This window comes from Rhea americana, unplaced genomic scaffold, assembly GCF_003343005.1.
Source record: "Rhea americana isolate MKP2758 unplaced genomic scaffold, rheAme1 scaffold_102, whole genome shotgun sequence".
Classification (NCBI taxonomy): domain Eukaryota; kingdom Metazoa; phylum Chordata; class Aves; order Rheiformes; family Rheidae; genus Rhea; species Rhea americana.
Window position 1 is genome coordinate 1,023,808 of NW_028185062.1, and position 25,434 is coordinate 1,049,241.

General features: G+C 46.5%; 2 protein-coding genes across 4 annotated transcripts in view; one reads left to right on the forward strand and one right to left on the reverse strand.

The window, feature by feature from the left end:
• ZNF408 (zinc finger protein 408) overlaps nucleotides 1–3,164 on the reverse strand; it is a 6,785-nt gene extending 3,621 nt beyond the window's left edge. The window contains exon 1 of the mRNA XM_085305440.1: nucleotides 3,061–3,164. Within this exon, the coding sequence (XP_085161566.1) occupies nucleotides 3,061–3,164 (104 nt within the window). The remainder of the gene's footprint in view (nucleotides 1–3,060) is intronic.
• On the forward strand, nucleotides 177–25,420 carry ARHGAP1 (Rho GTPase activating protein 1). Of its 3 annotated transcripts, none has more exons than XM_085306137.1 (13): nucleotides 177–301; nucleotides 4,422–4,605; nucleotides 5,300–5,392; nucleotides 15,898–15,985; nucleotides 16,229–16,360; nucleotides 16,845–16,931; nucleotides 17,546–17,644; nucleotides 18,418–18,525; nucleotides 19,426–19,502; nucleotides 19,914–19,991; nucleotides 20,548–20,676; nucleotides 20,894–20,997; nucleotides 21,709–25,420. In XM_085306137.1, the coding sequence occupies exons 2-13, from the start codon at nucleotides 4,467–4,469 to the stop codon at nucleotides 21,886–21,888; spliced, it is 1,314 nt and encodes a 437-aa protein (XP_085162263.1). In that variant the 5' UTR covers nucleotides 177–301; nucleotides 4,422–4,466; the 3' UTR covers nucleotides 21,889–25,420. The 3 variants fall into 3 exon arrangements, with proteins under 3 accessions (XP_085162263.1, XP_085162245.1, XP_085162254.1); XM_085306119.1 differs by lacking the exon at nucleotides 177–301 and adding an exon at nucleotides 322–359; XM_085306128.1 differs by lacking the exon at nucleotides 177–301 and adding an exon at nucleotides 4,223–4,329.
• Nucleotides 25,421–25,434: the final 14 nt, after the last annotated feature.

Consider the following 25,434-nt stretch of genomic DNA (forward strand, 5'->3'; position numbering starts at 1 on the left):
CGGGCCGCGGGGGCAGGACGCCCGAGGCGCCGGTTGTGGCGCAGCAGCCGCTTCTGCGAGCGGGGCTCGGAGGCCCGGAAAGTTTCGGGAAGTTTTTCCGTTCGCTCTCGGCCGCGTGTTGCCGCGCGTGGCGGAGCCGCAGCCGCCGCCGGCCGCCTGCGCCCCTCCAGCAGCGGCAGCCGCAGCAGCAGCCAGCGCGGGAGGGTCGCGGCAGGGCGGCCGGGTGCCTGACAGCCTGGCCGGGTGCCTGACAGCCTGGCTTTCTGAACGTCCCTCCCGTCGTTCCTGGGCAGCTGGCATGGTGATCAGAACCTTGCTTATTTTTTTAAAAAAAAGCTGTGTAAATTGCTGACCCACCTGTGAGTGTCTTACTTGAATCTGGGTTTTCGCAGAAGCTCAGGCAAGGGGGACCCGAGAGAGCAGACTTGGGGCGGGAGGAGGCGGAAAGGCACGGCCGGTGTTCAGGGCTCTGCGCGCCCGCGTTTCCTCCAGCGCGGCGCCGCCGCCCGTGCTGTGGGTGGGTCGCGGTGCTGCTGCTAGCGAGCTGTGCGCTGGGAGAGGAAGCTGCACTCCGCTCTTTTGCTCTCTTGCTGGTTTGTTTGCGAGGGTAGAGGAGGTTGATTGCTAGTCGGGATGAATTTCTGGTGGGCACCGGGATGGCTTTCAGCAAAGTGCTTGAGGTGACTGAGGGGGGCATACTGCTGGTTTAAGAAGGTGCTACATTAATGAAGGACCAAACCGATTGCAGAAGCAACGACGTGTGTTGTCTGTCTTGATTTATCTGGTCACTCGTGAGCCAGATGAAGGCAGTCTGGCTCTTGACTCTCTGATTGCTTCAGGGAAGTGATGCTCTTAGTGGTATCGTTAGTCTTGATGGGAGGGAGGACTTGCACAGGCCTTTCTCAGCGAGTCCTTCAGTCCTGGGACTGGTTCATACAGAGCCTGAGTACTTCCAAGGTATGCTGCTAAGTAACTTGTTGCTTTTCTTGCAGTGGGGAGAGGAGCCATCCTGTGAGGCTGGGCCATGCCTAATTGGAGTTATTACTTCTGATACTGAGTTCTGATCATGTTACATCTGGGAAGTTGCCACTGAACGTGGGCTAATTCTGTGTTTGATATTAAGACTGTAGTAAAATGCAGGAACTTGGCTGGTGTGCAAAGAAAAGCAGACATTGTGCAAATTAACCTGCCCAGTTATTAACCTAAACTGGGAGGAGGTGCAGATGACAGCAGAGTTGGAAAAATAATACAGCCCCAGAATTTGGATTCCTCTTGGGTCTGACTGTTGCTTGCTAATAAGTCAAGGGAGAAGAAACCACCTGGCTTTTGTAATTCTTTATTGCATGCAAATGTATGTCCAGGGCATGCTAAAACGGATGGATATGTTTTGATGTATAGATTTGCTTCTGAATTAGTAGTACATCCRAAAGAAAAACAGGAAGCGGAAACTGCAAAGTAGGTACAGCTGACAAATGGGTGATGCAGGAGTAGCAAAACTGTAATTGCAAAAAACAAACAACAAAACAAAAAGAAAACCTCTGTGTAAGCAGCAGCTACCAAAACTTCATAGGTACAGGTGGACCATCTTCCCTGGGTAGATTCTGTTGCAATATTGTGTAAGGAGCAGTCTTTGGGGCAGAACTTTGGTAAAAACTGTATTTTAAAGGACTGAGGTTCCTCTCCTTTAACGTGCAGCTGCACTCTGTCAGGAAATAAAATGGGAACCCTTATGCTAAGATCCCCTAAGTTTTTACATTCTGCTTCTCAGTTCTGGGTCTTTCTTTCTCAACGCCTGATTATTCTTAGGCAATTAGAGGACACTGTTTCTCTAAAATGCTCAAGGATTATCTGATGTGAGACCCTGTACTTTTGTCTTTCGCACTATTGGGAAAGAGGTGGGGGAGATTCTGTGAAAAACCGCTTAGAGCTCTCTGATAGCTACAGATTAGGTCACAAGAAGAACAAAAAGTCCAAGAGCTCTTCTGCTCTGCATCCCTCTTCCATTAACATTTCTGTCATGAAACCCAGCCAAACAACAGAGCTGCCTGCCTGCCTGTGGAGAGCACGTGGGGATATCTGGGGAGTCTGGTCTGCCTGTCCAAAGTGTAAGGAAGAGTTTTAGCACGTGCATTGTCCCCTGGGCTCTTTTTTGCAGTGTGGATCTGTAAGGATCCTACTGATTACTTCCTTCTTCCACATGGTGCCACACTGGGATTAATCTCAGAAATATGCTTCTGGGGAAATCCCTTGGTGCTGTCTAATAATCAGCACTTATGCCTTAGGTGAAGAGCTCTAAGTTCTGGTCTTGGGTTTCGTCCCTGAGCACTTTTGGGGGTACTATTGCTGCTGGGCGTTCCTGATAACTTTACACAAAAGGCACCTCCTGGGCAGCACTTGAAACTAGTCCTCTCTTCCCACCTGGGCCGGGAAGTCCATGAGAGCAGGATATACCCAGGGACTGAAAAGAGCAGCAGACAACCCTGGGGCTGTGCGTGCTTCCTCTGTGGGAACATCAGCGTGCTGTGCTGGATTGTGGGGTTGCTGAGCTGCAGTTGGAGGATACTTTAAGCACACTGAGTCATAGGAATCGGTGCCTAGTGTTGCCATAGAAATCAGATCTGTTGCTAGGGGTGGAGAGTTGGTTGTCACTTGGCTCTGCTGCTGCATGGTTCCAACATGAGTTCATGGTGAAAGGGAGCCTGATTTCTTGCTCCCTGTCCCTTTGAGAATAGAGGAGGTCAAACAGCTCCTCCAGCCCTCATGGGACTGCATATTGATTTTGCTTGGATCTCTGGCTAGCTGAAGCTGTCAGACCCAGTGTATTTGCTGAACTGCCTTGGTGATCCACAGCCCATTGATGTCTTGCTCTTTTGTATTTTGGGGATCTCGTTTCATTTGTTTTGCAATAGCTTCCAGCCATTTGGGAGCCACAGGGAAGTGGAAACTGGTTATAAACTGGTCAATAAGCGATAAGGGATTACAGGACACAGTAACCCTCGGAGAGATCTCTGAGGTGGAGGACAAACACTGACTATCCAACTTCCTGCCCTCAAAAGTTACCAGAGTTTGGTGTTACCCTGAGCATGGACATGCCACCTTCTGATGCTCAGTCTCTCAGAGTTTTCATCTCTGTGCTCCTGTCCGTGTAACTGTTTCATCACCATCGTCTGCTGGATAGATGCACGCATTCATGCCCGAGGGATAGAGGGGGCAAAATGTCAGCGTGTCCCTCCATTCTGGCCGAGGAAGTAACTCCACTATGAGTATGATCTGTCACATAAAGGCATTGTAAGGCTCCTTAGATCATCTGCAAAACATGGTGTCATTTCTGCTTGTTTATTATAGTTCCTCTTGGCTTACGGCTGAATTACTGTCCTTGTGGTGGTGATAACATTGGTCTGTGTGAGCCCTCTAGATCTGCATACTTTTCCTGTCCCATATTTCCTTGCTTGTTTCCAGGACAGTGACATGGTAGCCCATGGTGACCATGGTACCATGGTGATGGTAGCTGTTTCCTGGGGGACTTCCGTAAGAGTTGGTACCTGTAGGAAGTGCTATGTGCTGTGCTAGCTCAGTCCTGGGCTTAACGTATGTACTGCTCCGAGCAAGAGTAAGAAATATTTGCAAGCAAAAGCAAACACAGTGAATTCTCTGTTGTTTCCTAGACCCTCTTAACTCCTTGATCTCCTCAGCATTTTGGCATGCTTGGTGAAAAGTGCTTGTTCCAGCAATATAGCTTTATTATAAGAGATGATTCCTGTGCTGCTTACARTCATATAGAAGAAAGGATTTACTGGATGGTACTGAAATGAGATCGGGGTTGTATGTGTATTGTTTTCTCTGTCTTACTATCTCAGCCACTGAAATCTTATTTTAAGAGGCTCTGAGTTCCTCAATTCTGTATTTAGATCCCAGCACACTGAAGCACCCACTTTGCTGCTGAGAGCTCTGKCCCTCTCTTATGGTGTATGAGGCAGGGTGATTCCTGGGAAAGCTTCCAGCACTGGGCGCAACTGTGGAAACAGCTGGGCTTTGTGCCAGCCCTTCGTGGGGGAGGGGGAGCCTAGAGCTGGTACAGTGAGTGTATCAGGCAGGGGCTGGTGTAGCCTGTCGCCTTCCTCTGTCTTTCTACTGCTCCTGTTTCAGGAAAGAAGCTAATCTGKACGCAGCTGTGGTCAAGCAGAGACTCGCTGAGGGTTGGTATAGGCTCCTGATGGAGCCTATAGGAAAGAATGTGACATGTGTTAGTGCTTCTGGCTTTTGAGGAGGGGGAGTTTATGCCTTTCTGCCTTGAGGGGAAGGGGAAGAATGAGCTCTGAATAGCTGAAGGTATGTTGTGGGAAGCTTTTGGAGAAATGAAGAGAAGAGCTTCAGGGAGGGAAATGGTGAGATCTCAGTGTCTGACCTAGCAATCTCTGCAGTCTTTCTTCTAGATTCTGCAAAACAAACAGCAGTATTTGGAGACCATGGCTACAGACCCACTGTCAGAGCTTCAGGATGACCTGAATTTGGATGATACCAACCAGTCCCTCAGCCAGCTCAAACTGGCCTCCATAGATGATAAGGACTGGCCAGCAGATGAAGTCCCTGCTTTCCCCAAATCAGGTGAGTATATCTGCTTGCTTGGGGTCAGGGTTTAGCCTAAAGTGAATAATTTGTTGTGGAACACCATGGTGGTATCTACATCTCAGAGAGTCGCAGCTCCATTTGAAAGTTTGTTGGTACATAAATGTTGCACCACACCAAACTGAATTAGCCCTGCTATTAAATGGCTGAAAAAAACTAAACTAAAAAAATCAAGGCCAGCTGATGTTAATATACTCTTGTCAGTCCTAGGGCTGGCTGTGCTTTGATGCTAACGGTACAGACCTGCTGTACGTTCTTGAGTGCCCTCTATTATCGTCTCTTGCAAGATAGCTTATTTTTCCTGCTTGGAAAGGTCTTGGACTTCCATGTGGGAGGTGGGACTGGAGATYTGAGTTGTTGTGAAAGCCTGTAGGAATCCAACCAGACGCTATTGTGGACTGTGTTGCCCAAGAAAATCAAGAGAGTTAGCCCCAAGGCATTGGACAGCCATCCGTCAAGGGAGGATGTGAAGGTCCTCCTGCTCTAAGCAGCCATTGTGGTGCCCTTGGCACTTAGAATTTTGGAGGCAGGTTTCCAGAGTGGCTGGGTTCATATGTGAGTACCCCCATGCTGAGGAGCATTTATTCCCAGCCCTCTATCTCTGTTGCTCTGCACCTTACCGAGGTGCTCTAGATCCCTTCTGCTAATTGTTTGTTCTTTGTGTTTTGTGCAGAAGACTCCAAAGGCTCCCCTGAGCCTGTCACTCACCTGCGGTGGGATGATCCGTACTATGATATCGCCAGGCACCACATCGTGGAAGTTGCAGGTAGGGCTCTTTTGTCTCTGTTTCCTCTCATGTTTTTGCAGCTGGGGTGAGGAAGGGCATTGTTAGTGGGGCTGTGGAGGCATCTCTGGTATGCCAGGCCCAAGTGGCAAGGACAGCTGGCATTGTAAAGAGAAGGACCAAACTTCTTGAGCGTTTGCTTTAAGTTTAATTTTCCATTGACCTTGATTCGACTTGCATTCTTTCTTGGGTCTTAATATCTTGATTATATTACTAGTGGGACTCAGTTGCTTTAGCTGAAGTGCTTTAGATGTAGACCTTGGCTCTATCCTCAGTGGAAGATGTGGCTTCTGCATAATGGAACAGAAATCACCTAGTTACGCAGTACAGTTGCAAGCTCCTCAGCTGACTGAGTAATCCGCAGTAGGCTTGGCAGCTGACTATTATATCTGAATGACCAGAGCTTACCATCCTGTCCCTCTACAGCATTTTTGAGAAGTCTGGGATGTGGGGAATATGCACAAGGCCCACTGCAAGGAAGGACCTGATCATTTTGTGAACTATGGCTCACAGGCACGCTGATTTCTTCCTTGTAGTTGTTTTGTAAATGCTGTTTTAATTATACTAACCTTTGACAAGTTACTTCCAGGAGCTCCATAAGAAAGACTTTTGGGAGTAGTTCTGTGTTGCTCTGGTAAGGTTGAGAGAAGGTAATTCCACTTTTTTCTGCATTTCCTGTTACAAAAAGCCTCTTTAACCTGTTGTGACTTGATTCACACTTCCTCTTTGATTATCTATAGCCATCCCTTCCCCTTCCTCTTGCCCTTGTATACCCTGGTCCCTACCCCACATGTGAAATTGAAGAAAAGCAGAGTTATAAGCTGGAGTCCTTTTGATTAAAGGTTGTTCTGCAGTAGGGTTTGATTGGAGAAGGAAGATTCTCAGGCAGTTACCTTGGTAAGAATTGTCCTGACATTGTTCTTTCCTTGGCAGTCATCTAGAATAAGGTTTCTTGCTCCCGACCTTTCATATTACATCTTCTGGAACACARAATGATAATGTTGAGTTCAAAACTTCATTCTTTTTTGTTTCTATGTGCCTTGGCTACTTAGGATGATAGGCAAGTTGTTCAGCCTTTGGGCCACTGTGCCTTTTAAATTCTCTTTTTAGCACTTTTTTCACAGATGTATTAGTAACCTTCTCTTCCACGGAGCTTTGAGGAACCCCTGTCCAAGGACTGGGGTTGATACGGCTCTGCACCTTGTTCTCCCTCCTGCTGAAGTTGGGATGGGGCGGATGTGTGGATTCTACTATGTCAGTGATAATAACTAAAATGCTTGGAATGCAAATAACAGAGGTAGCCACTGTTTCTGAACTCTGGGGGCTGATGAGTTAAATGATACTTCTACTCACTTCAGACAAAGCCTAAGCACTTAGCAGAGAGCTTAGATCAAAGCCGTTGATAAGACTGGAATGTCGCCTGACCCAAGGGTACACTTTGTATGCAGCCTTCTGATGCAAGCACCAGTCGTTCTGTGGGATTTCTATTCCAAGCTAACATAATGGTTTTTTTACAGGCTCTCTGAGCAGAGTAGCACTGAGATGCGTCTAGTGCTGCTGTTGGAAAACAGCCATTTGGCACAGATGTCTAGGGTAGTAAAGGAAGAACTCTCTACCTTCCTGAAGGGGATTTCAGGGGGGTATGATGGCTAACTGGAAGGTATGGCTGTGTTATGAGAGAAACTTCTTCCTCATCATGATCTAAATTTGTGTTTCTGGTGAATTCTCCATCCCCTTCATGCATCTCTATAGTGTAAAAGCCTTTCATAGAAGCATCTGCTATTGTCTGCTACTAACTGTTTTTCAGCAATAGCTGGTTTATGTAAAAGCACCACCCAGAGGTGGTGCGGTGCCTTTCCAGGGCAAAGAAGACCTAGCAGCACAGCTTCAGATAGTTGATATGCTCACATATGGTTTTGAGGCTCACTAGTGTCTCATCTCCTGGAAGCAGGGTTTATTAAGTTGATCAGAGGAACTGTTCAAAGAATCAGACAGGGTAGTGTTTTCTGGGCTATTGTAGGAGGCAGACAATCTGTGAAAATCTGGAAAAATCCTATTGGAAGTAGTGCGGGTGATTACGGTTGAACTATTTGGATCTGGCTCTGCTGACAAGCTATGTTTTTGGTGCAAGCAAAGCTGGCCACACTGAGTCTGAAAGGAGTGTCCCCACCCTGCTTCTCTCGTACATAGTAGCAAATGGCAGCATGTAGTTATATCCGTTCTGCTGTATTATGAGCTTTTACTTTGGAGTCCTTCCCTGGCCCTGCACTTCAGGGCAGAAAGCATATGGCTAATTCTGTTTGTGTCTTCCCTGAAATATGTTCTGGTATGCTGGTGCTATTTTGAGACAGAAGCAGAAGGCTAGTTCCCATCCTTGGGCTGAGCTCTACAAGCCCAGGGTTATCCTGAACAGTCAGAGTAGTAATTTTTTTTTGAGGGATGGGTGCACACTGTTAATAGACAATAGCTTATTAAAGACCCAATTATGATTACAGAAAGTTAACGCACACATTTTCTAGCTAAACTTTTAATCTGTGATTCAGTGCAAGGCATATTGGCTTTGAATATCCCAGCTATCTGGTGCAGAGAGGAAGGAAATTGTTCAAAACCATGTTGCAGAATTTCCCAGAAAATAGGTTTCTTTGTTTTGTTTTCCACTTCAGAATAGTGCAGTGGTCTCGTGAGAACTCTCTTTTCTGCTCTACATTGCTGTATCATCTAGGGGCTCGATCTTCCTGGAATGTGCTGTCTGCGGTGCACTGCTTTTTACCCACTGGTAAGGCGCAGTCACGTTGTTGCTGTCCCTTGTGGTGGGGGAAGATGGGGGCATAAGGCCCCCAAACCACCCCCAACCCCAGACCGCAGTTCCAAGAGATTACTATGCCACTGTTATGAGTCAGAATATTTTAATTTGGGATGCTGTCTTTTGATTCTGGGAGTCGATGCGTTTCCAAAAAATGCACACGTGGACTTCTTGACTTGCCTTAAGATGTCCGTTTCTGGAATACCTTATGTTGGCTCTGGAGAGGTCTGCCTGGCTGTGCTGTTGTGGACTCTGAGTTCCTCTTCTTGTGGGCAGTGAAGCAAATTTGTCTTTACACGTGGCTTGAAGTTGGAGCACAGGCAGCTCGATTTCACTGTATGCGCCACTTCTGCAATATGGAGTTTTTTTACTTGTTCGCATCACAGCGCATTTGGAGAAAACCCAGGCTTGCGGTTGAAGGCTATTGAGGAACTACCCCAAACTCCTGTTAGGTTTAAGAGTTTCAGTATCCTGCTGCTAATTTTTATACAGCAAAGGTGCCATTTCTGTCTGCTGGGGATTGAGGCAAATTACAATGCAACAAAATCTGAATTGTGATAATATGGCAGATGGTTAGTAGCAGTCTGAAGGAGGTATCTGGAGATGCCAATTCCTACTGAAAGTCTGGGAATATGTGGGAAGATCAGGGCTGTTGAACAGCTCCTTGCTAGTTTATATTTCCTTGCTTATTCTTTTGCCCAGTCAGAAATACTCGTCTTACCTTTGCGATCAGTATGCAAACCTGTAGCTCTGAGGTGCATCGGAATTCCAATTTTCCCCCCAAAGTGGGGAAATTCCAAAGGGAATTCTCCCTTTTAGAAATTGTCRGGAGAGTAGCTATTGCCATTTATTTAAGCTATGTAGTCTTGCACAATCACAGTAAAGCATTGCTAAAACTTAGAGCATGTTTCTGCTACTTTGTGGGAAATCTGCTGCTTCTCACCATTAACCGGCAGTCTGCAGGGCTGTGCCCTTGCAGAGAAGACTTGATGCTGGGGTATAGTAAGATTTACTGCTATCAAAGAGGAAAAGCAGAGTGGAGAGCTGAGGATGTCACTTCTTGAGTGTTACTGGATTGCACCCCAGCAGTTTTGATAGTGACTCTTTTTTTGATGTCTGATACCAAAGTTGCTTTCAAAAGCATTTTAGCTGGCTATTGTGGATGCCATCCCATACGCCTGCTGGTGACAAACTTGTGACTAATGCTGATGATTTGCTGTTGCTACTAATGACTGACATGGGAAAATAAATCAATCTAGAAGTACTGCTAGCTGCTGTTTCACCAAAGGAGCAAAGGCTGAAGTTGCAGACAAAACTTCTATTCAAAGTATGTTGTGGTGTGTTTTTGGTGTTTAATTGGGTCCACAGAGGCCTCTTAACAGTGCTACTCTCCAGTATGGTACATTATTATTGTCTCTGTTAACACAAGATGCCTGCATTTCTGCTGCATTTGGATGTATTTTCTGGCTTTGGTGATACTTATTTATTTTAGAGTATTGGTATGGTACAGTTTGAGTTGTTTCTGATGAACTCATTCCTCCCAAAAGAAGCTCGGCTTGTGCCACATTTTTTGACATGTGTGATCAAGGGAATTGAGAATTTCTAAAGTAGCCCTGCTCTAAGCAGTCCCCTATAGTAGATCTTAACTGACATATGTGGGTCTGTTGAGTATGTAGGTGTGGAAGCGATAGAAAGGGGTTGAGGATGGTAATAAATGACTTCACAGTTTCTTCCCTGCCCAGAGGAAATTGGCATTTTTTTTTAGAGTCTATTAAAAAGATTTTTAGAAATCCATGGATGCATTGGAGTCTAAATCGTCCTCATCTTCTGCTTATTCATGAAATTTAGCTTCTTGCAAAACAATCTTTTGAATGTATTATTCATACAGTATGATGCCATCCTCTGTGCACTTATAAGGTTGTTCAAAGGCCCTTGACATTCACAATTAGGTGCACTTAACCCTATTAAAAAGAGGCAGTATTGCAGCTACCATTTTGCATATGTGAGAAGTATAACAGTAAGGGTCAGAAACTTGACCATGATTACACAGAATTGGATGCAAATTCAAGAGAGACTCAGGAATCGTGAGTTGTGGTTATCACCTCTAATTGTTAGATAAGGTTGCTTTGGAGCGTGGGGAAAAGATGAAGTCAAGAGAACTTGATTGCTGAGAGCAACTGAATACATCCCAGTGACTTCCTGGGAAAGGGTGCAAAACTTGGCATGTTATAACTTTGTTTCTGTTCCTCCAGACCAGGGTGCACTTGATGGGGCTCAACCAGGTAGGTAGATGTTTTGTGGCACTAACATTTGATGCTGTAGATCATGATATTCCTTTAGCATGACTGTGGCCTGTAGCTGGGTTATCTCAGGGGAGCCCAAACTTTGCTCAGCCTTGGGCTGCGCTGGCAACTTTTCAGGAGTCCAAAGGCTACACGTAATTACCATCTCTGAGGGCTGCACTTCTGCCTCGGAAGCAGCAAAATCATCTGAGCCAAATTTGGCCTGTGAAATTTACTTTGGGCACTTTGAGGCTCTTGGGTCTTGATGTAAATTCTCTTTTTCTTCTGTCATGGTGGTGGCCTCTTTGGACCAGTTCAGTGTGAATTCAGATTTACCATTTTATCTTGCGTGCTTTAGAAGTTCATCCTAAGATTACTTCCTATTCCTTCATTTGATCCACTGCTGTCACTTGCTATRCAGCTGGCACTGAAATTGGATTCTAGCATGAAAGCAGTTATTACAAATTTCTTCTCCTTTTAGCTGCAGAGGAGATGATGTATTTCAGCAACTTGTTCCTCATTCCAGCCTGAAACTCTGCTTGCTGAGCATTTGTTAATGTTCTCTGGACTTAAATCCCAAGCCTTAAGAAATTGACTGTCGGTGCTTTCTCACTTACCAATGTAGATGAAACTCTCTTCGTGTGGAATTCTTTCTGCTGTTACTGAACAGCAGACCAAGACCTTTGCACGGTCTGTGGAAATGCTGATCCCCGCTACCTCATTTCTTGGGTTCTTCTCCCCCCTCTGTCATCCTCTCAGGTGTCCTCCAATTTTGCATTCTTTAGTGTGACCATCTCTCTCTTTTTAATCAGTTAAAAACTGTAATCACCAGTAAGACATTAAGGGGTTGTGATATTTTTCCTTCTTCCTGGATTTAGTGACATTGTGTAGACTCCTAATTTAACTTTATCCTACCTCTTCCAGTCCTGTTCTATTTCCCCAACCATCTGCAGTGGGGAAAACCACTGATACCCACGAGCCAAGCAGAGCTGTAGCCTTTTGAGAAGGCTTTGTAATTCTGGCAGTGTTCGGTTATTGAGTATATTTAGTTGGAAGATGTCATGTACTGGAGTACTTCTTTGAGCTCCTAGCTTGTATGACCTCCTTTTTCCTCAGAGGCTAAATCTACTTTGGAATTTAGTGGAGAACTGAAATCTACCAACCCCGTATAAACAGTGCTCAGCTGTGTCATAAGTTTGGCAAGAAGCTGAAATTACATTAGAGAAGATTTTTACTGACAGTGGCTCTGATAAACATCCTAAACTCTGTGAAACTTGTATAGCAGTGTTCCAGAACACTCTAGTGTATCCTCTCCTTGTCCTTGAACTCTGTAACTTCGCTGTTTAACCCGTAGCGCAAGCTTTTGGTAGCAAGTTTTACCTGTCTGCATTCTCTCAGTACTGAAGTATCAGGATATCCCCGTTTAAATTTTTCATCATTGAGATCCCTGGGTGATGATGCTTGGCAAAACTAGGAATGGAGAGGATCCCCCAGACTGTAGTTTTGCTGCCAGCCAAGTCATACGGTGGCTTCAAGTCATGGCATAAAGGCTAGGTGATATTTTGCAGGTGAAATACCTGGAAATACATAGCAGGATTTGCAAATTAAGCAAATATTTTTCCTATAGGCTGTACCGAATCATTTAATACAGAGTGATCCTCTCGAACAATACTGCTACCTGTTCTGATATGTCTGCATTACTGCTGAAACTTTTGCCTCAGTTTTTAAACTTCAGTCTTTCCAGAAGTGTGGTCCTGCGCAGAAGGCTTGGAACCATGGGAATGCTGTTCCTTGCCTCATGTCTCAGAAGTATACTGGAAATACTACTCTTTGGATGAGAGGAAAAACTGAATTTATGCTTTATGGGTACCATAGCACTATTCAGAAGAATTAGCCTGTCCATCAGTGCTACCAGTCAATATTGCTTTAGATAAGCTGCAGTCTTGGCTGAATAGGTTTTGCATCTTGGCTACCATCTTGCTCTTTGTTCTTAAGCAACTTCTGGATTCCATCCTATAAGGAGGTAGTTGTATTTCAGTGTAGACTGAAAATATTTCTTTTATGTATGGATATATCCACAAAGGTATGTATGTTGTTTGGGTGCTTTGGGAATATGGGCGATATATAATTGCTTTTTTGCTGGCTTGTTAACTGTTGTTGAGCATTCCTTTTCTGGGAGAGAGGGAAGAGACAGTCTGAGAAGCTGAGTAATTAGTACCTGGTCTATAGTTGTGTTCAGTGGAAACTTTAATTGCTTGGAATTGCAAACAAGAGGTGAAAATGTAGATACATACGATTAATATTGCAAACAGGAGAGCAAACAGTACAAGGGATGGAGCGTCTGGGAAAGATCAAATGCAATAAGGATCTGTTCGGTTTGAGGCAGAGAGGCCGTCTGGAGGCAGTTTCCTCAGACAACCAAGAATGTGTGGAATGGGTTTTAAATTCTTGTTTATAAATTGGAACAACTGATTGTTCGAATCTGATACTTAGGAGCTGAATTTTGTCTTGTCTGGAGGAACCAGGCTGATCTGATATGTCAGGTGGAAACAGGATTGGCAACTGTTTGTTTTGAATGTTTTTATGCTGACAGGCTGAACTCAGTGTGATGAAACTGGAGTGAAACCCAGAACTCAGTAAGGGGCATGCTGGTTCCTGTGTAGTTCTCATACAAAAAATGAGCCACTCCTTTTTCAGTGATCCAGGAGACTAGAGATTATTTTTTAGTGTACTTCACCCTGGAAATTATCCAAAGGAAACATGCTGTCTTCCCTTTGGGTGAATCATGTGTTGTCTGTTCTTTCTTTATCAACAACCCCAGACCGTTTCAGCTATATAAGGAAGGAGATTCTGGACCTCGCATAGGCCTTCCTTAGGTTTTCCTGTCATTCCAGAGGAAAGTGTTTGAGGTATTTGGTTCATGTCTTCTATCTTGTCAGGCTGGGAAATCAGTGCCCAGGAGCCTGAGCTGAGTGTGTGGCAACCCACAACATCTCATGAACAAAGTGCTATGCTGCAATTCTTCACAACCAAGGCCTGCCTTGATCAAGCTTGGGATCTGCTTCTCGCCCTCAGACCTTCTAGTTTGGCATGAAATGCAACCTCCCAGTTAACTGAAGACAGCAACTACTCTGACTTTAGCAAGGAGCTGTAATTTGCAGAGGTCTGTAGTCTTCCTATCCATTCTCTTTCATAGACCTCTATTACTTGAAAACTTGAGAGATTCTCAGATGCTACCATCTTCTTGCTGCTCTGTGAAGGCAAGATCCCTTTTCCAGATGGAAACATAAGAGTGATTACAGACTACCTGGAAGAGCTGTGAGATGCCATATTGTCCTGCTCAGGACTTCGTAGCCTGCACCTGTGTTTTACAGACAGCTTATCTGCGTTAGACCCAGCCCTAAAGTTCATAGCAAGCTACCAAGAAACTGGGCTAGGCAGAGAGTGGGCTACCGTGGGATATGCAATGCGATGTTGGTCTTGTGGCCTGGCTGTGACTGTATCTGGTTGTTCCAGATGATTCTTGCATCACTCGCTCCTAGTCCTGCATCCTGGGTCATGTGTCCTCCCCAGTTGCCCCTTACCTTTGCATGTGTATGTCAGTGCAATGGCTATGCCACCCCTTTTGTAGTCTGTACCTAGTGCTGCCTCAATGTCCCTAAGTTTTGTAGAGGTTCTGGCTTCTGTGTATCAGTAAATTCCATCTCTTGTGTTGTCTGGTGAGTGACTTGGAAAGGGGATTTGCAAGAAAAAGTATAAGTGAATATACAACTGAACTACTAGAGTGAAAATCCGTTCTTCTGTCTGGAAGGGGGATAAAAGGGAGGGTTGGTGGCCTCTTAGTGTCATGGTTCATGTACGTGAGTTCTCTGGTTGCTATTTGGAGCAGCAAGCAGTCATTTGTCATGGACAGGCAATGTTCCTGTAAACCTCAGGTTTGCTGTTAGGTGATTTCATCTGAGATTCAGTAGCTGCAAGGCAAGTCTAGCCAAGAGATAGTTGAGGGCTAGAGCCCATGCAAGGGTGAAAAGTGCTGCATGATATGAATATTGTAAATAAATAAGAGGCAAAAGATGTCTTTTGCGAGGAATAATATATTGTAGGGCTATCCTGTACAAGTAGAGATCCTGGCTACTTTTCTGTGCTGCAGTCGTGATGGGATGGTTGTGCTATATGGAAGGGTGGATATTTTACTTAAGCATAACCTCAGTGGCCCATTCCCCATCTCTGTGCTCCTTCTACTTGACAAGAAAACTTAGCTCCCTGAGTAGGATGGGTAGCTAGAAAGATAGGAAAACTTGGAACTCTTCCTTATGGTAACGGATTTGGTGATGTGTCTACTTGGGAGAGAAGCAGACTTTCCCTTAAACTTCATATCCAAAAGATTTGTGACCTGGTTCTTACTGATCTGAATTTCTCAGTTCCCCTAGCTTGTCAGCTGAGCTTCTCTGTGCCTATTTGCTTGGGTTTTGCTAATGAGGCTGAGATCTCTGCTGGCAGAAGTCGACTGACATCTGAGGACTTGCTTCTGGGAGAACTTGGCCCATTGTCTTTGAAGCCTCACGAGGTAGCTGGGGATATCTCCCCTAAGACGACGTTCATTTCTAGGTTATTTGGATCCAGTGTGATGGAGGTTGTTCTCTGCTGGGTTTTTGACATAGAATGGTTTGTTCTGTTGTGATTTGCAACTCCTCGGAGCTTCCTCAGGTTAAAAGAATTATCACTGTGGATGGAAAATCTAGGAAGCAGTGAACAGCTTATTCTGCAAAATACCCTGCAGAATTCTGCAGCTTTACCTTGTCTATCTCTAGAAGAGACTTATGATGATGCTTCCTTCTCTTCTCTGGGATGTGGCTAGGGCTGCCTGTTTCTGTGAATTTCTTGAAGGCTTAAATTCCTGTGCAGAACAGCATCAGGTGAAGCAAGAAACAAAACACACCAGACCATGAGTGGTTAGTCTGGCCCTGTGTGCAGGAGGGGAGGAGTCATTCTGGTGTTTGTGAGGGACAGTTTTCCCTGTGCCCAGTGTATGCATACATCGAGAGCAATTTTCCCAGGGACAGTGTTAATGCTACAAGCACTTTCTGCTCTCTGTTATTGTCCACCGTCACTATGTGCGTCCGAGGCATCTTGGCTTCTAATCCTTCTTCTTCTTTCAGGACTGGAGTGTGGGTTCTGTTCTCTGTTCACACTGCCAGTTTGCCAGACTGTTGGTGTTCAGGTTTCTGCTTCCCCACTGGACCCATGGCAACTCTGCTGACAATCAGGTTTAGCTTTGCTAGCAGCTGTGGCAGTCCAGACTTCTGCCTTGTTACAGAGGTTTCCCGTGCTCCATTTCCACCTTGCTGCAAAGACTGCAATCTAGTCCTGGACCCCCTTAATCTCTGGCGTTTCATCTGCAGGTGATGACAAGTATGGAAGAAAAGTCATTTTGTTCAGTGCCTGCCGGATGCCCCCAAGTCATCAACTTGATCACGTGAAACTGCTGGGGTGAGTAGTGTCTGGGGAGGTGGCTATTTGATTTCCTAAGCCTCAGTAATTCCCAGGTGCTGAATTCTTGAGGCCAGTTCTATATGCTGTGGCTTCTTCAGCTGGACACATCCTTGCAAACTACTTACCTCCATTCCTGGAGGTGGAAATCCTCCATTACTGCATCCTAAAATGGGACCCAAAGGGAGAAAGAGCATCTCCATTGCAGAGCATGAAGTAAGTTCAGCAATTGTATCTTTGTAGCTACCTGAAGTTCACATTGGACCAGTATGTGGAGAGTGATTACACGCTGGTGTATCTACACCATGGCCTGACCAGTGAGAACAAGCCATCCCTGAGCTGGCTGCGGGATGCCTACAGGGAATTTGATCGCAAGTGAGTAGGGGCGGGGGACAGCTGGGAAGGATGCGTTTCTGTAGCCTAACAGAAAATCTTCTTTCTGTCGCCCTATGTAGCTTGGGGATCATAATCTACTATTGCTTATATCTACTGTTTGTGTAGGTGAGTAGTTTAATGCAGGCTGGATCATGGGGAGCATAGCTCCTTTTGTAGTTACATCCTTCAGGCAACAGGCAAGCAGCAAAACCAGGAACAAGTGCAAATGTGTCAGCCCCATGGTATAATTGTTGCTTCCTGATGAGGCTACTCACTGCTTCTTGGTGGATCTTTGATCAATGTAGAGCATGCCCTCAGGCTGCTGRGCTGCCTGAGAGAGCTAGGAAGCAGGGAAGAGTGGAGGCCAGGCCATGATGAGGCAGAATGCAAAAGGGATGGAGTACCTACAGGTGCCTTAACATTGTGGAAACATTGAATCATTTGATTAAAGCACAGCTCATCCTCACTTAGCCTCTCTTGGCAGGTACAAGAAGAACATCAAAGCATTATATATTGTACACCCAACTATGTTCATCAAGACCCTGCTGATTCTCTTCAAACCCCTGATCAGGTAGGAAACAATATAGGAAGCTCATTTACATCATCACACAGCGGAGGGATAATGAACATTCTCAGTGGGACACAAGAAGAGCACTGGCTGCTGAGCATGCCCAGATGTCTCACATCCTATGTTGTCTCCTCATATTTGTGAGCTCAGAAGTGTTCAGACAAAAGAACAACTGCTTTGGGAGCCTACCAAGCTTGCAACTCTGTGATGCTCCCTTACTTTCCAGCCAAGCTGAAGCAAAGTGCTGCAGACTCTCCTGCTAATCAAAAAGGAAGTGAGAGCATCAGTCCAGGTTACATTAGATGTTCATGTGTAAAATAAATGAAAAGAGAAGTTTTATCCAGCCTACTGCTGAGCTTAGGAAGGGGAAGGCCAGGGCTTTAGGGAGCCTTCCTCTACTGTGGCCTTGAGCATGACTTCAAAAGTCTTGGCATTTTCTAGTAAAATATGTGAAGTTGAAGAGCTGTGTGGGAGACATCTCTGGTGCTTGGTCATACCTACCCTGTTGGCCCACTGATGTCTCTTGCAGATGCCTGCTCTCATTGCCTTTGGGAAATCAATTCTTCTGATGCTGTTTTTCCTGATTCCTCACTTATTTACTTGTCTCTGTTTTTCAGCTTTAAGTTTGGACGAAAAATTTTTTACGTGAACTTCCTTAGTGAGCTGGAGGAGTATGTGAAGCTGGAGCAATTGGGAATTCCAAGTCAAGTGCTGAAGTGAGAGTGCTGCCTTTCTCCCATTTGTTTCGGTCTCCGTGATGTGGGACCTTTCTGGTGGAATGGCAAGAGGGGGAAGCAAGTGAAGGGGATGGAAGGGCTTGTTCCACCCAGGCAGCAGTTATCAAGGGAATGGTGCCAAATTGCTGTACAGACCTTTGTTTTTGTCTGTTGCCCTTCCCGTCTGTCTTTGGCCCCTGTGCCCAGCTCTGTCCTTGAGGTAAAAATGTTTCTCTGGTGGACCCCCTGTCCTACCTCTGCCACCCACCACTTGGGGGCTCTCTGCAGGCTGCTGACCTTAACACTGACCAGGAGCTCTTGGTGCACATCTGCTGTGTCTGGGCACCTGCTTTGGTCACTTACCACAGTTCAGCTTGTCTTTGGGGCTACCCAAAGTCAMTAGAGTCTTGGCCATACCTTACTGATTCCCTGCCGTTCAGGTACGCATGCCTCATCTGCCTTATCATGAACAGTACTGCCCTGGCCTGCTACCCAGGCTCTCTCTGATCTCCAGTTATTCCCCTAGTCCACCTTCTTACTTTAGACAGATCTTGCTTTCTATCTGCTTTTTCCTGGCAACCAAATGTTTCTTCTTGTTGCCCTTGTGCTCCTGAGCTACCCATCTTATTTTTGTGCAGGTGGAATCCACTGTGCTAAGCTAGAGCTTCCTGAGAGCTGTTACCAGTGGGTCATCAGTGAGTCGTGTGTAGAGCTGGGTTGGTGCTCTTTCTGAAAGATAGAATGGTTCTATACTAGTCTCTGTTTTGACACAGATATGATGAATATCTGAGGTCCCTGCAGAAACCTTCACAAGTGCCGCAGAAGCCAATACCCCCGCGCCCACCGCTGCCAAACCAGCAGTTTGGTGTCTCACTCCAGCAGTGAGTATTTGTGGATTTTGTTGCTTTTCCCCTGGCCTGGCTGATATGAGGTCACTGTATTTATAAGTGAACAGCTGCAGAAATAGCTGTAACATTTCTTTTAATTTGGACTTGCTACAAAACTTGAGTCATGCTTTTGAGAAACGGTTCTCATGTCCAGATCCTGACTAACCTGATTCAATTCCACTATCTTGATTTCCAGGCTATATCCCACTGTAAATTAGGTTGGGGTTCTGTTGTAGCTGGGGAATGTGTTCTCGGATTGCTCTGTGGCCAGACAGACCCTCTGAAGTGATCTGAGAACACATTCCCCAGCTTCAATGGACCTTTTCCAAATGTAGCACATGTGGTGCTACATGCCTGAGCTTGTTAGTGGCCTGAATGGCTCCATACTTTGAAGTAGTGTGGACTGTCAAACGTGAGAATGGCAGCTAACATGTTGGCAGTGCTAAACCTTCCCTGCCAGCCACTGGATTTAGTATGTCTTCCACTACAGCGGGTAGGTGCAGGCATGGGGGAGGGCAAGTTTGTTCTGTGCATCTCTCTCACATGTCAGTTGCTTTCTTTTCCTTTCCTACAGTGGGGAAGGAAAAAGGTTTGTAACTGGTTTTCAGCTGGTTTGTAACTAATGGCCTTGTCTTCTGGGAGCCCCTTTGCCATGGCATCTACATGCTTTGATTTTTACAGAAGGCAGAGAAATATTCCTGCAATGTAGCAATGAGCCCATACTTAGCATAGTGAGTGAGAAGGAGAGAAGGCTGGAGTAATGGGTGAACTGGAGACTGAGGTAGCAACATCTTGTGTGCCAGTCAAAGATTCTACTTGCATGGGCAAGTTTACGTGTCTGGGGCTGCATGTAGAGATGACCAGACGTTTTTAACCTTTCATCTCTTCACACAGCCTACGGGAGAAGAGCCCTGATCAGTCGTCTGTTCCTCTGGTGGTCAGGGAGACAATTGCCCATTTGCAGGAGCATGGTGAGTGATTAGGGGAAGCTGCAGCCCCTCTTTTTTCCACATTGGTGGCCTCTCCTCCACCCAGTTCCCATCCAGAGTGTAATGAGATACAGGAGAATAGCAACAGAGAATAAAGTGTAAAGACCTGAGCTAGGTGAATTAGCCGTCAAGAGAGATTGTGCAGTATCAGGGCCTGGCAGACCTCTTTCATCTAGCTGTCCATACTCCCACTTGTAAAACAGCAGCAAATGCTTCTTATATTCTGTGCCTGCTGCTAAAGGTAGGCAGGAAGAATTGCAGTACTCTAAAATAAAGAGACTTGTTGGCATCTATCTGAACAACTCACAGCATGGATTTACGACTGTTAAGACTGGTGTTCACAGAGACTCCCGAGTGACTGGCATTTTTTTTCTTTCTGCTCTCACTTTACAGCTCTTGCAACAGAGGGGATTTTCCGGAGATCAGCAAATACACAGGTTGTCAGGGAGGTGCAGCAAAAATACAACACGGGTAAGTGCCCCAGCTTAGCACAGCCCTTCTTGTTTCCAACTCCTGCTGTCCAAATAGAACTGTACTGGAGCTAGTTTATCATAGCTCCTCTCCTTCTCTGGCAGGATTCTAGGTGAGGCCTTACTGTCAGGACATGATCTGAGCTGCAAGGGAGAAGTGTCAGATACCGTATAATGCTTCTGCTGTGTGGAAAAATGGTTCTTTTGAGCTCGTGCTTCCCTCACTGTTTTTTTTCCTTCCTGAAAATTTCCCTGTTTCCCAGGATAGGGTACCCCTTTGTATGTGGCTGTGCTGGCAGGAGAGAAGATGACCAAGAAGCAACCATCTGCTTGGTTTGATGATTTCTAGAGGTGTAGAGCTAGATTCAGCGGTGCTTTGTGTATGCCTTTGGAGCAGGTTGTTCAAAACTGTCTAGAAGTTGTACTCCAGTCCCTTCTCCATGTTCTTTAAGATGCTCCTTCCCCAATTCTGGGCTCTGAATCTCAAGTCCTACTTATTGTCTAGAGGAAGTCCTGTTTTAGCCAGTGAGCACTGAGTCTCTACTCTACTTTCCCAGGTGTGCCAGTAGATTTCCAGCAGTATGAAGATGTCCACCTCCCTGCTGTGATTCTTAAGACCTTCTTAAGGGAGCTACCTGAGCCCCTCCTTACTTTTGACCTCTACAGCCATGTTGTCAGCTTCCAGAGTGAGTTGTAACAAGAATGTGCTATCCCTTGAATGTTGCACTGGGCAAGAGCAAAGACATCACCCTTGATTGGAGAAAGGGCAGCCCTGCATGGGATACCCCGTGACTGCAAACTGTGCTTCATTGGCGGGGAGGGGGGTGCTGAGGTATTCCCCCTTTGCATGGATAGATGAGGCTTTCTCATGGACCTACTTGCCCTGTGTCTCTACCTTTACAGGTGTGGAGGAGGTGAATCGTGTGGATGTTGTTCGCAAAACACTCCAGATTCTGCCAGAAGAAAACTACCAAGTGCTTCGTTTATTGACAGCCTTTCTGGTGCAGGTGAGCCACTCCAAAGCAGGCAGTCAGCTGTCTGTTCCTCTCATCAGCTTTTTGACTGCCTATTCTCTCCTTTCCTTTGAGAGGAACTGAAGCTTAGGCCAGGAAATTGCCTTTCTTCACTGTGTGCTCCTCTTAGACAGAGATTGGATATGATCATGATGAACTAGCCTAAAGCAGTCCCTTCTCATAAGTCTGAGAGGTGCAAACAGGCATTAAGTCTGTGTGATCTATACTGAGGAGACTGAAAGCTCCCTATGGTGCAGGTACAATTGCAAAGTATTCGAGCAGAAGTATCTGAGTAGAAGACTGAACTGGAAAAGGCATCTCAGACCCGCTCTAGAGGACTTTCTGTTGCTAGGAAGCCACTGCAAGGCTACACTAACAAGAAGGAAGGTGATTTTGGTTGGAGTGGTGATCAGGACCAAAGAGGTATCAGCTGAGAGCGCTCTTTGTCCTGGCATTACGATGTGTCCTCGTGGCTGAACCATAGTGAGATGTGGAAAATGGCAAGATGTTGCTCCCTACTTCCTGAATGCTGGAGGTCATGTGTGTTTCCCCCAGCCATCTTCTGGCAGTGGGCCTTCAGCTTTTGTCTGCCGTCCTGCTCCCATTTGCCCTCAGGGGTCTGTCAGCTCTTGCTTTGGGGAGGGTAGAGGGCAGCAGCTGTGCTATTCTGTAGGATTCACGGTGGTCTCTTTCCTTCTCATGCAGGTCTCTGCACACAGTGACCAAAACAAGATGACAAACACCAACCTAGCAGTTGTTTTTGGCCCAAATCTGCTATGGGCCAAAGATGTAGCCATCACCCTCAAAGCCATCAACCCCATCAATACCTTTACAAAGTTCCTACTGGACCACCAGAAGGAGCTGTTTGAGGACGTGGAGGCCTGAGCCCAGGCCAGCCCACTCTAGCACGCTGTGCCCGCCTTCCCACCTTCTTTCCCACCTTGTCTTGGAGCTGTGATGAAGCTGTCTCCAGTGCAAAGGGACCATTGATTTCCTGGGTGATGAGCAGAGCGAGGGCTGTGGAGATGGTTGAGTAAGTGTGTAAGTAAGCGAGCAGGAGACTTACTTCTCCAGGTGGGGAGGGGAGCTGGTCTCCTGGCTGCTGGGAGTGGAGTCCTAGCCCACCTGCCAGTCTGTGCAGCTCTTTCAGGGCTCATCACCAGTCTGCTCCCATGTAAGCTGACCTTCCTTCCTTCCTTTCTTCCTTCCTTCATACGTGTATTTTCTGTCCTGCTGGTCCCTTCCTCAACAAAGACCTAATTTGTTAAAACTCCTTGAAATCTCAGCTCATCCCCCTTGCCTCAACTGGGCTATCAAGGCCAGGGCAGGCTTGCTGGGCTTTTTGGCAGATGTTCTTGCCATGACTCCCATCTTTTCAGCACTGAACGTGTATCTTGCCTTTCTCCAAAGGCATTTGAAGCAGCGAAGGGAGCAGGTAGCCCTTATGCTTTAGGTAGCAGCATGTCGTGCACTTGGCAAACACTACTCCAGAGCCTGTTTTTTTGGCAGGCAAGTGAAGGACAGGCTCAGGGTGTGCATGTGCCTGCCAGACTTTGATACGGGGAAGCTGCGTTTAGCCCACCCCCCTTTGAGATCACCTGCTCCAGATACTCTTCAGCTTTTGCTGGGGTATGATGGGTGAGGTGCCTCCCACTGTTATGCAGCTCAGGTGCTGATGTCCCTCCAGCAGCATTTCCAGCCTTGCTGGGAAGGTTCACGCTGAACCAGACTGTGTGGGTGGCCTGGCTGGGGACATTCACAGATAGTGAATCTGAGCTGCAGGGGACAAGTGCCCTGGTGACACTGAGCTGCTGAACACTATGATGATCACTGCCTTTCCCTGTGGCAACAACACAAAGCCTCTTCAACCCCTTCAGGCACATATATCTGTGTTAACTGGCACAGACTGCCTTGGCCATTCTTTTTCTCTTCAGGTTGAGCAGAACTTTCTCCAGCACAACATAACGGAGAGCATGGCCTTAAGGGAAGGTCTGAGGACTGGGGCTAACCCTTACTTGGAGAGTACAGCAGACCTGGCTTTCAAGTCTCTGCTCAGGTGCTGAACRCTCATGTGCCAAAGCTGTGAGGGAACAGCTTCTCCATACTGAGGACCTTTGGCCCATCTCCCCCTTGGTTCATACTTCCCTTCCATCCTGTCATGGAAGCCTGATCTGATGCATCCTGTATGCCCTGGGCATGGCTGAAGAAATCTGGTTGTCTGCAAGACAGGCTCAGAGCAAGGTGGGCCCAGTGTTTTCCCAGAGTAGCTGCAACACAGTGCTTCACTGTTCGTTTTGGATTGCAGTATTCCCCTTACTTGAGTTAAGAGATCCCTCTCATTAGCCTGGGCCTGAGAGAGTGTTAGTGAGGAAGCTTCTAGCCTTACTTCAACGGTGTGTTTTATCATGTGCCCTGCATGCCTGGGTCAGTCTTGCTCCCAGCTGAATCTGGCCACAGGGACAAATGCGTTGAACCAAGCAGAGCTCATTTTTTTAAAAGTCATTGGATTCTAAATAGAATTTATTTTTTTTCATAGTATTTTAACCTGCCTTTAAACACTGATTGAAGGTTCATGCCCTGGTTGTAATCAAAATAAGTGACACGTTGCTGATGAATATCAACAGCTGGAATTGTAGAAATTGGTATTTCCGCTAAGCTGCATTATGGGGATGTGTGGGAACATAGGCAGCTCTATGAAGCAGCCAACCAGCYGATGTGTGGCACCTGTGGCACTGCAGATCCAGCCAGCTGGTTTGGGGAATGTCTGGGGCAGCRCAGGTCCATCCAGCTGGTGGAGAAGGCACACTAGTGCGTGGGTGGGAACYGTGAGCCAGAAGCTGAACATTCCTAAGGCTGGAGCAAGGGATGGTCCAGGGCAAAGCGGGGTCTGATCCCTGCTAGATGCTGGGGGGTTTTGCCTTATGGAGGCTACCAGCTACCTAGTCTCCCTCCCATAAGAGGAAGATTCCTCCCTGTTTGACTGGGACATAAATGGTTTCAGTCTGGACAATTCATAGCAATAGCCAAATAATGCTTGGTGGTGGATACTGGACTCCTAATTCACCTTTGATCTCTGCTGGAGTGAGTTAGGAGGGCTGATTTGATATGGAGAAGTTCTGATTTGATACGGAGAAGAGCTTCCAGGAGCTTGGAATCGGAGGTGCCTGTGTGTTGGGGCACAAGGCCTTGGCCTTCCTTGCAGCCCTAGCTCTCTGGAGAGGATAGCAAGTACCATTCCCTGCAAGAGGAGCAGGGCTGGGGGTAGCTTAGCTCTTCTCCAGGAGGGAGCAGGGATTGCTGCAAGACTCTCTGTTCTTTCTTTTTTCCTCTTATTTTTTAATGAATTCTTGAAGTGGTGTTTCCTCTTTTAGTGAAATGAAGCCTGATGCATCCCCTGCAGGCAGGGATAAAGCCTGCTCCAGGTCAGTGCCTGCAGGGAGTGGATTTGGAGGGTGTTCGGGAAGCTCCTGCTGCTCATGGTGGAAAAGTGCTTGTAAATCCTGGAAGGGGACCCAGTGTAAATATCCCCTTTTTTCTGCTGCTCCTCATGCTGGAGCTGCCAAGGGCCCAGGAGCAGGCACAATAACTGGGGCTGCTTTTGCAGCCTGTTCTGAATGCCTTTTATTGAGATATCCCTCCCGTGATTTGGGCAAGGAACTGGCCTGGGCCCACCTGCAGCCTCTGCCAGGTGGGTGACCACAGGAGCTTGCATCTGCCAAGCACATGGGATTAAATTCCCTCCTCACCTGGTCAGCTGCCTCAGGCAGAGTGCTACAGGTCGGGGCTAGGCTCTGGGGCCTGCCTGGGCTGTTTTTTCTCCTCTATGTGTAAGTAGGGGGCAGTATCTGATTAGGGAGCTGGTCTTTATAATTTTTCTCCTTATTGTAGGGCTGCCCAGGGTTCTCTTCCCTAGCTTGTCTTTCAGGTTGGCTATTAGCCACTTCTCCTTGAAGGAGTAAAGAATTCATTCTACTTCCAGCCTCTGCATTTTAGCATCTAGATTATTCTCCTCTGTTAAGCGTAGTGCTATCTTAAGGGCACCCCGATGACTCCTGCTCCCTGGCCCAAGCTGTATACTGACATCAGAACTTTGCAGATCAGATGCAGGGGTGTGTGTGTGTGAAGGGGGGGGGGGTCATCTGGATGCCTTGTGGTAGTGCCTGCTCATTTGATAGAGGGCTGAGGGCCAATTTCGCCCTTGTTTCTTCTTTTGTGTGTGGAGCCCTTGTACAAAACTTTTGGCTTTGCTTTTGTTGCTAGTATTCCCTGCCTTCTTTTCTATTGATGTTCATCAGGTGCCGGGCTGGGGTTTTCACAGTGGTATCAGTTCACATTCATGATTATTTCCTTCTAATCTACACCAATCTTATATTTCACAGTTTGCACTTTTTGTATTTCAATAAAGATCAAAACCTAATCCTAGATCCAGGT

Excerpts from the sequence above, each read along its gene's own strand:
- ARHGAP1 (XM_085306137.1), top strand. The coding sequence starts at position 4,467 with ATGGCTACAGACCCACTGTCAGAGCTTCAGGATGACCTGAATTTGGAT. Across the intron at positions 16,932-17,545 it reads CTCTTCAAACCCCTGATCAG|CTTTAAGTTTGGACGAAAAA; the intron begins GTAGGAAACAAT and ends TCTGTTTTTCAG. Across the intron at positions 20,677-20,893 it reads CCATGTTGTCAGCTTCCAGA|GTGTGGAGGAGGTGAATCGT; the intron begins GTGAGTTGTAAC and ends CTACCTTTACAG.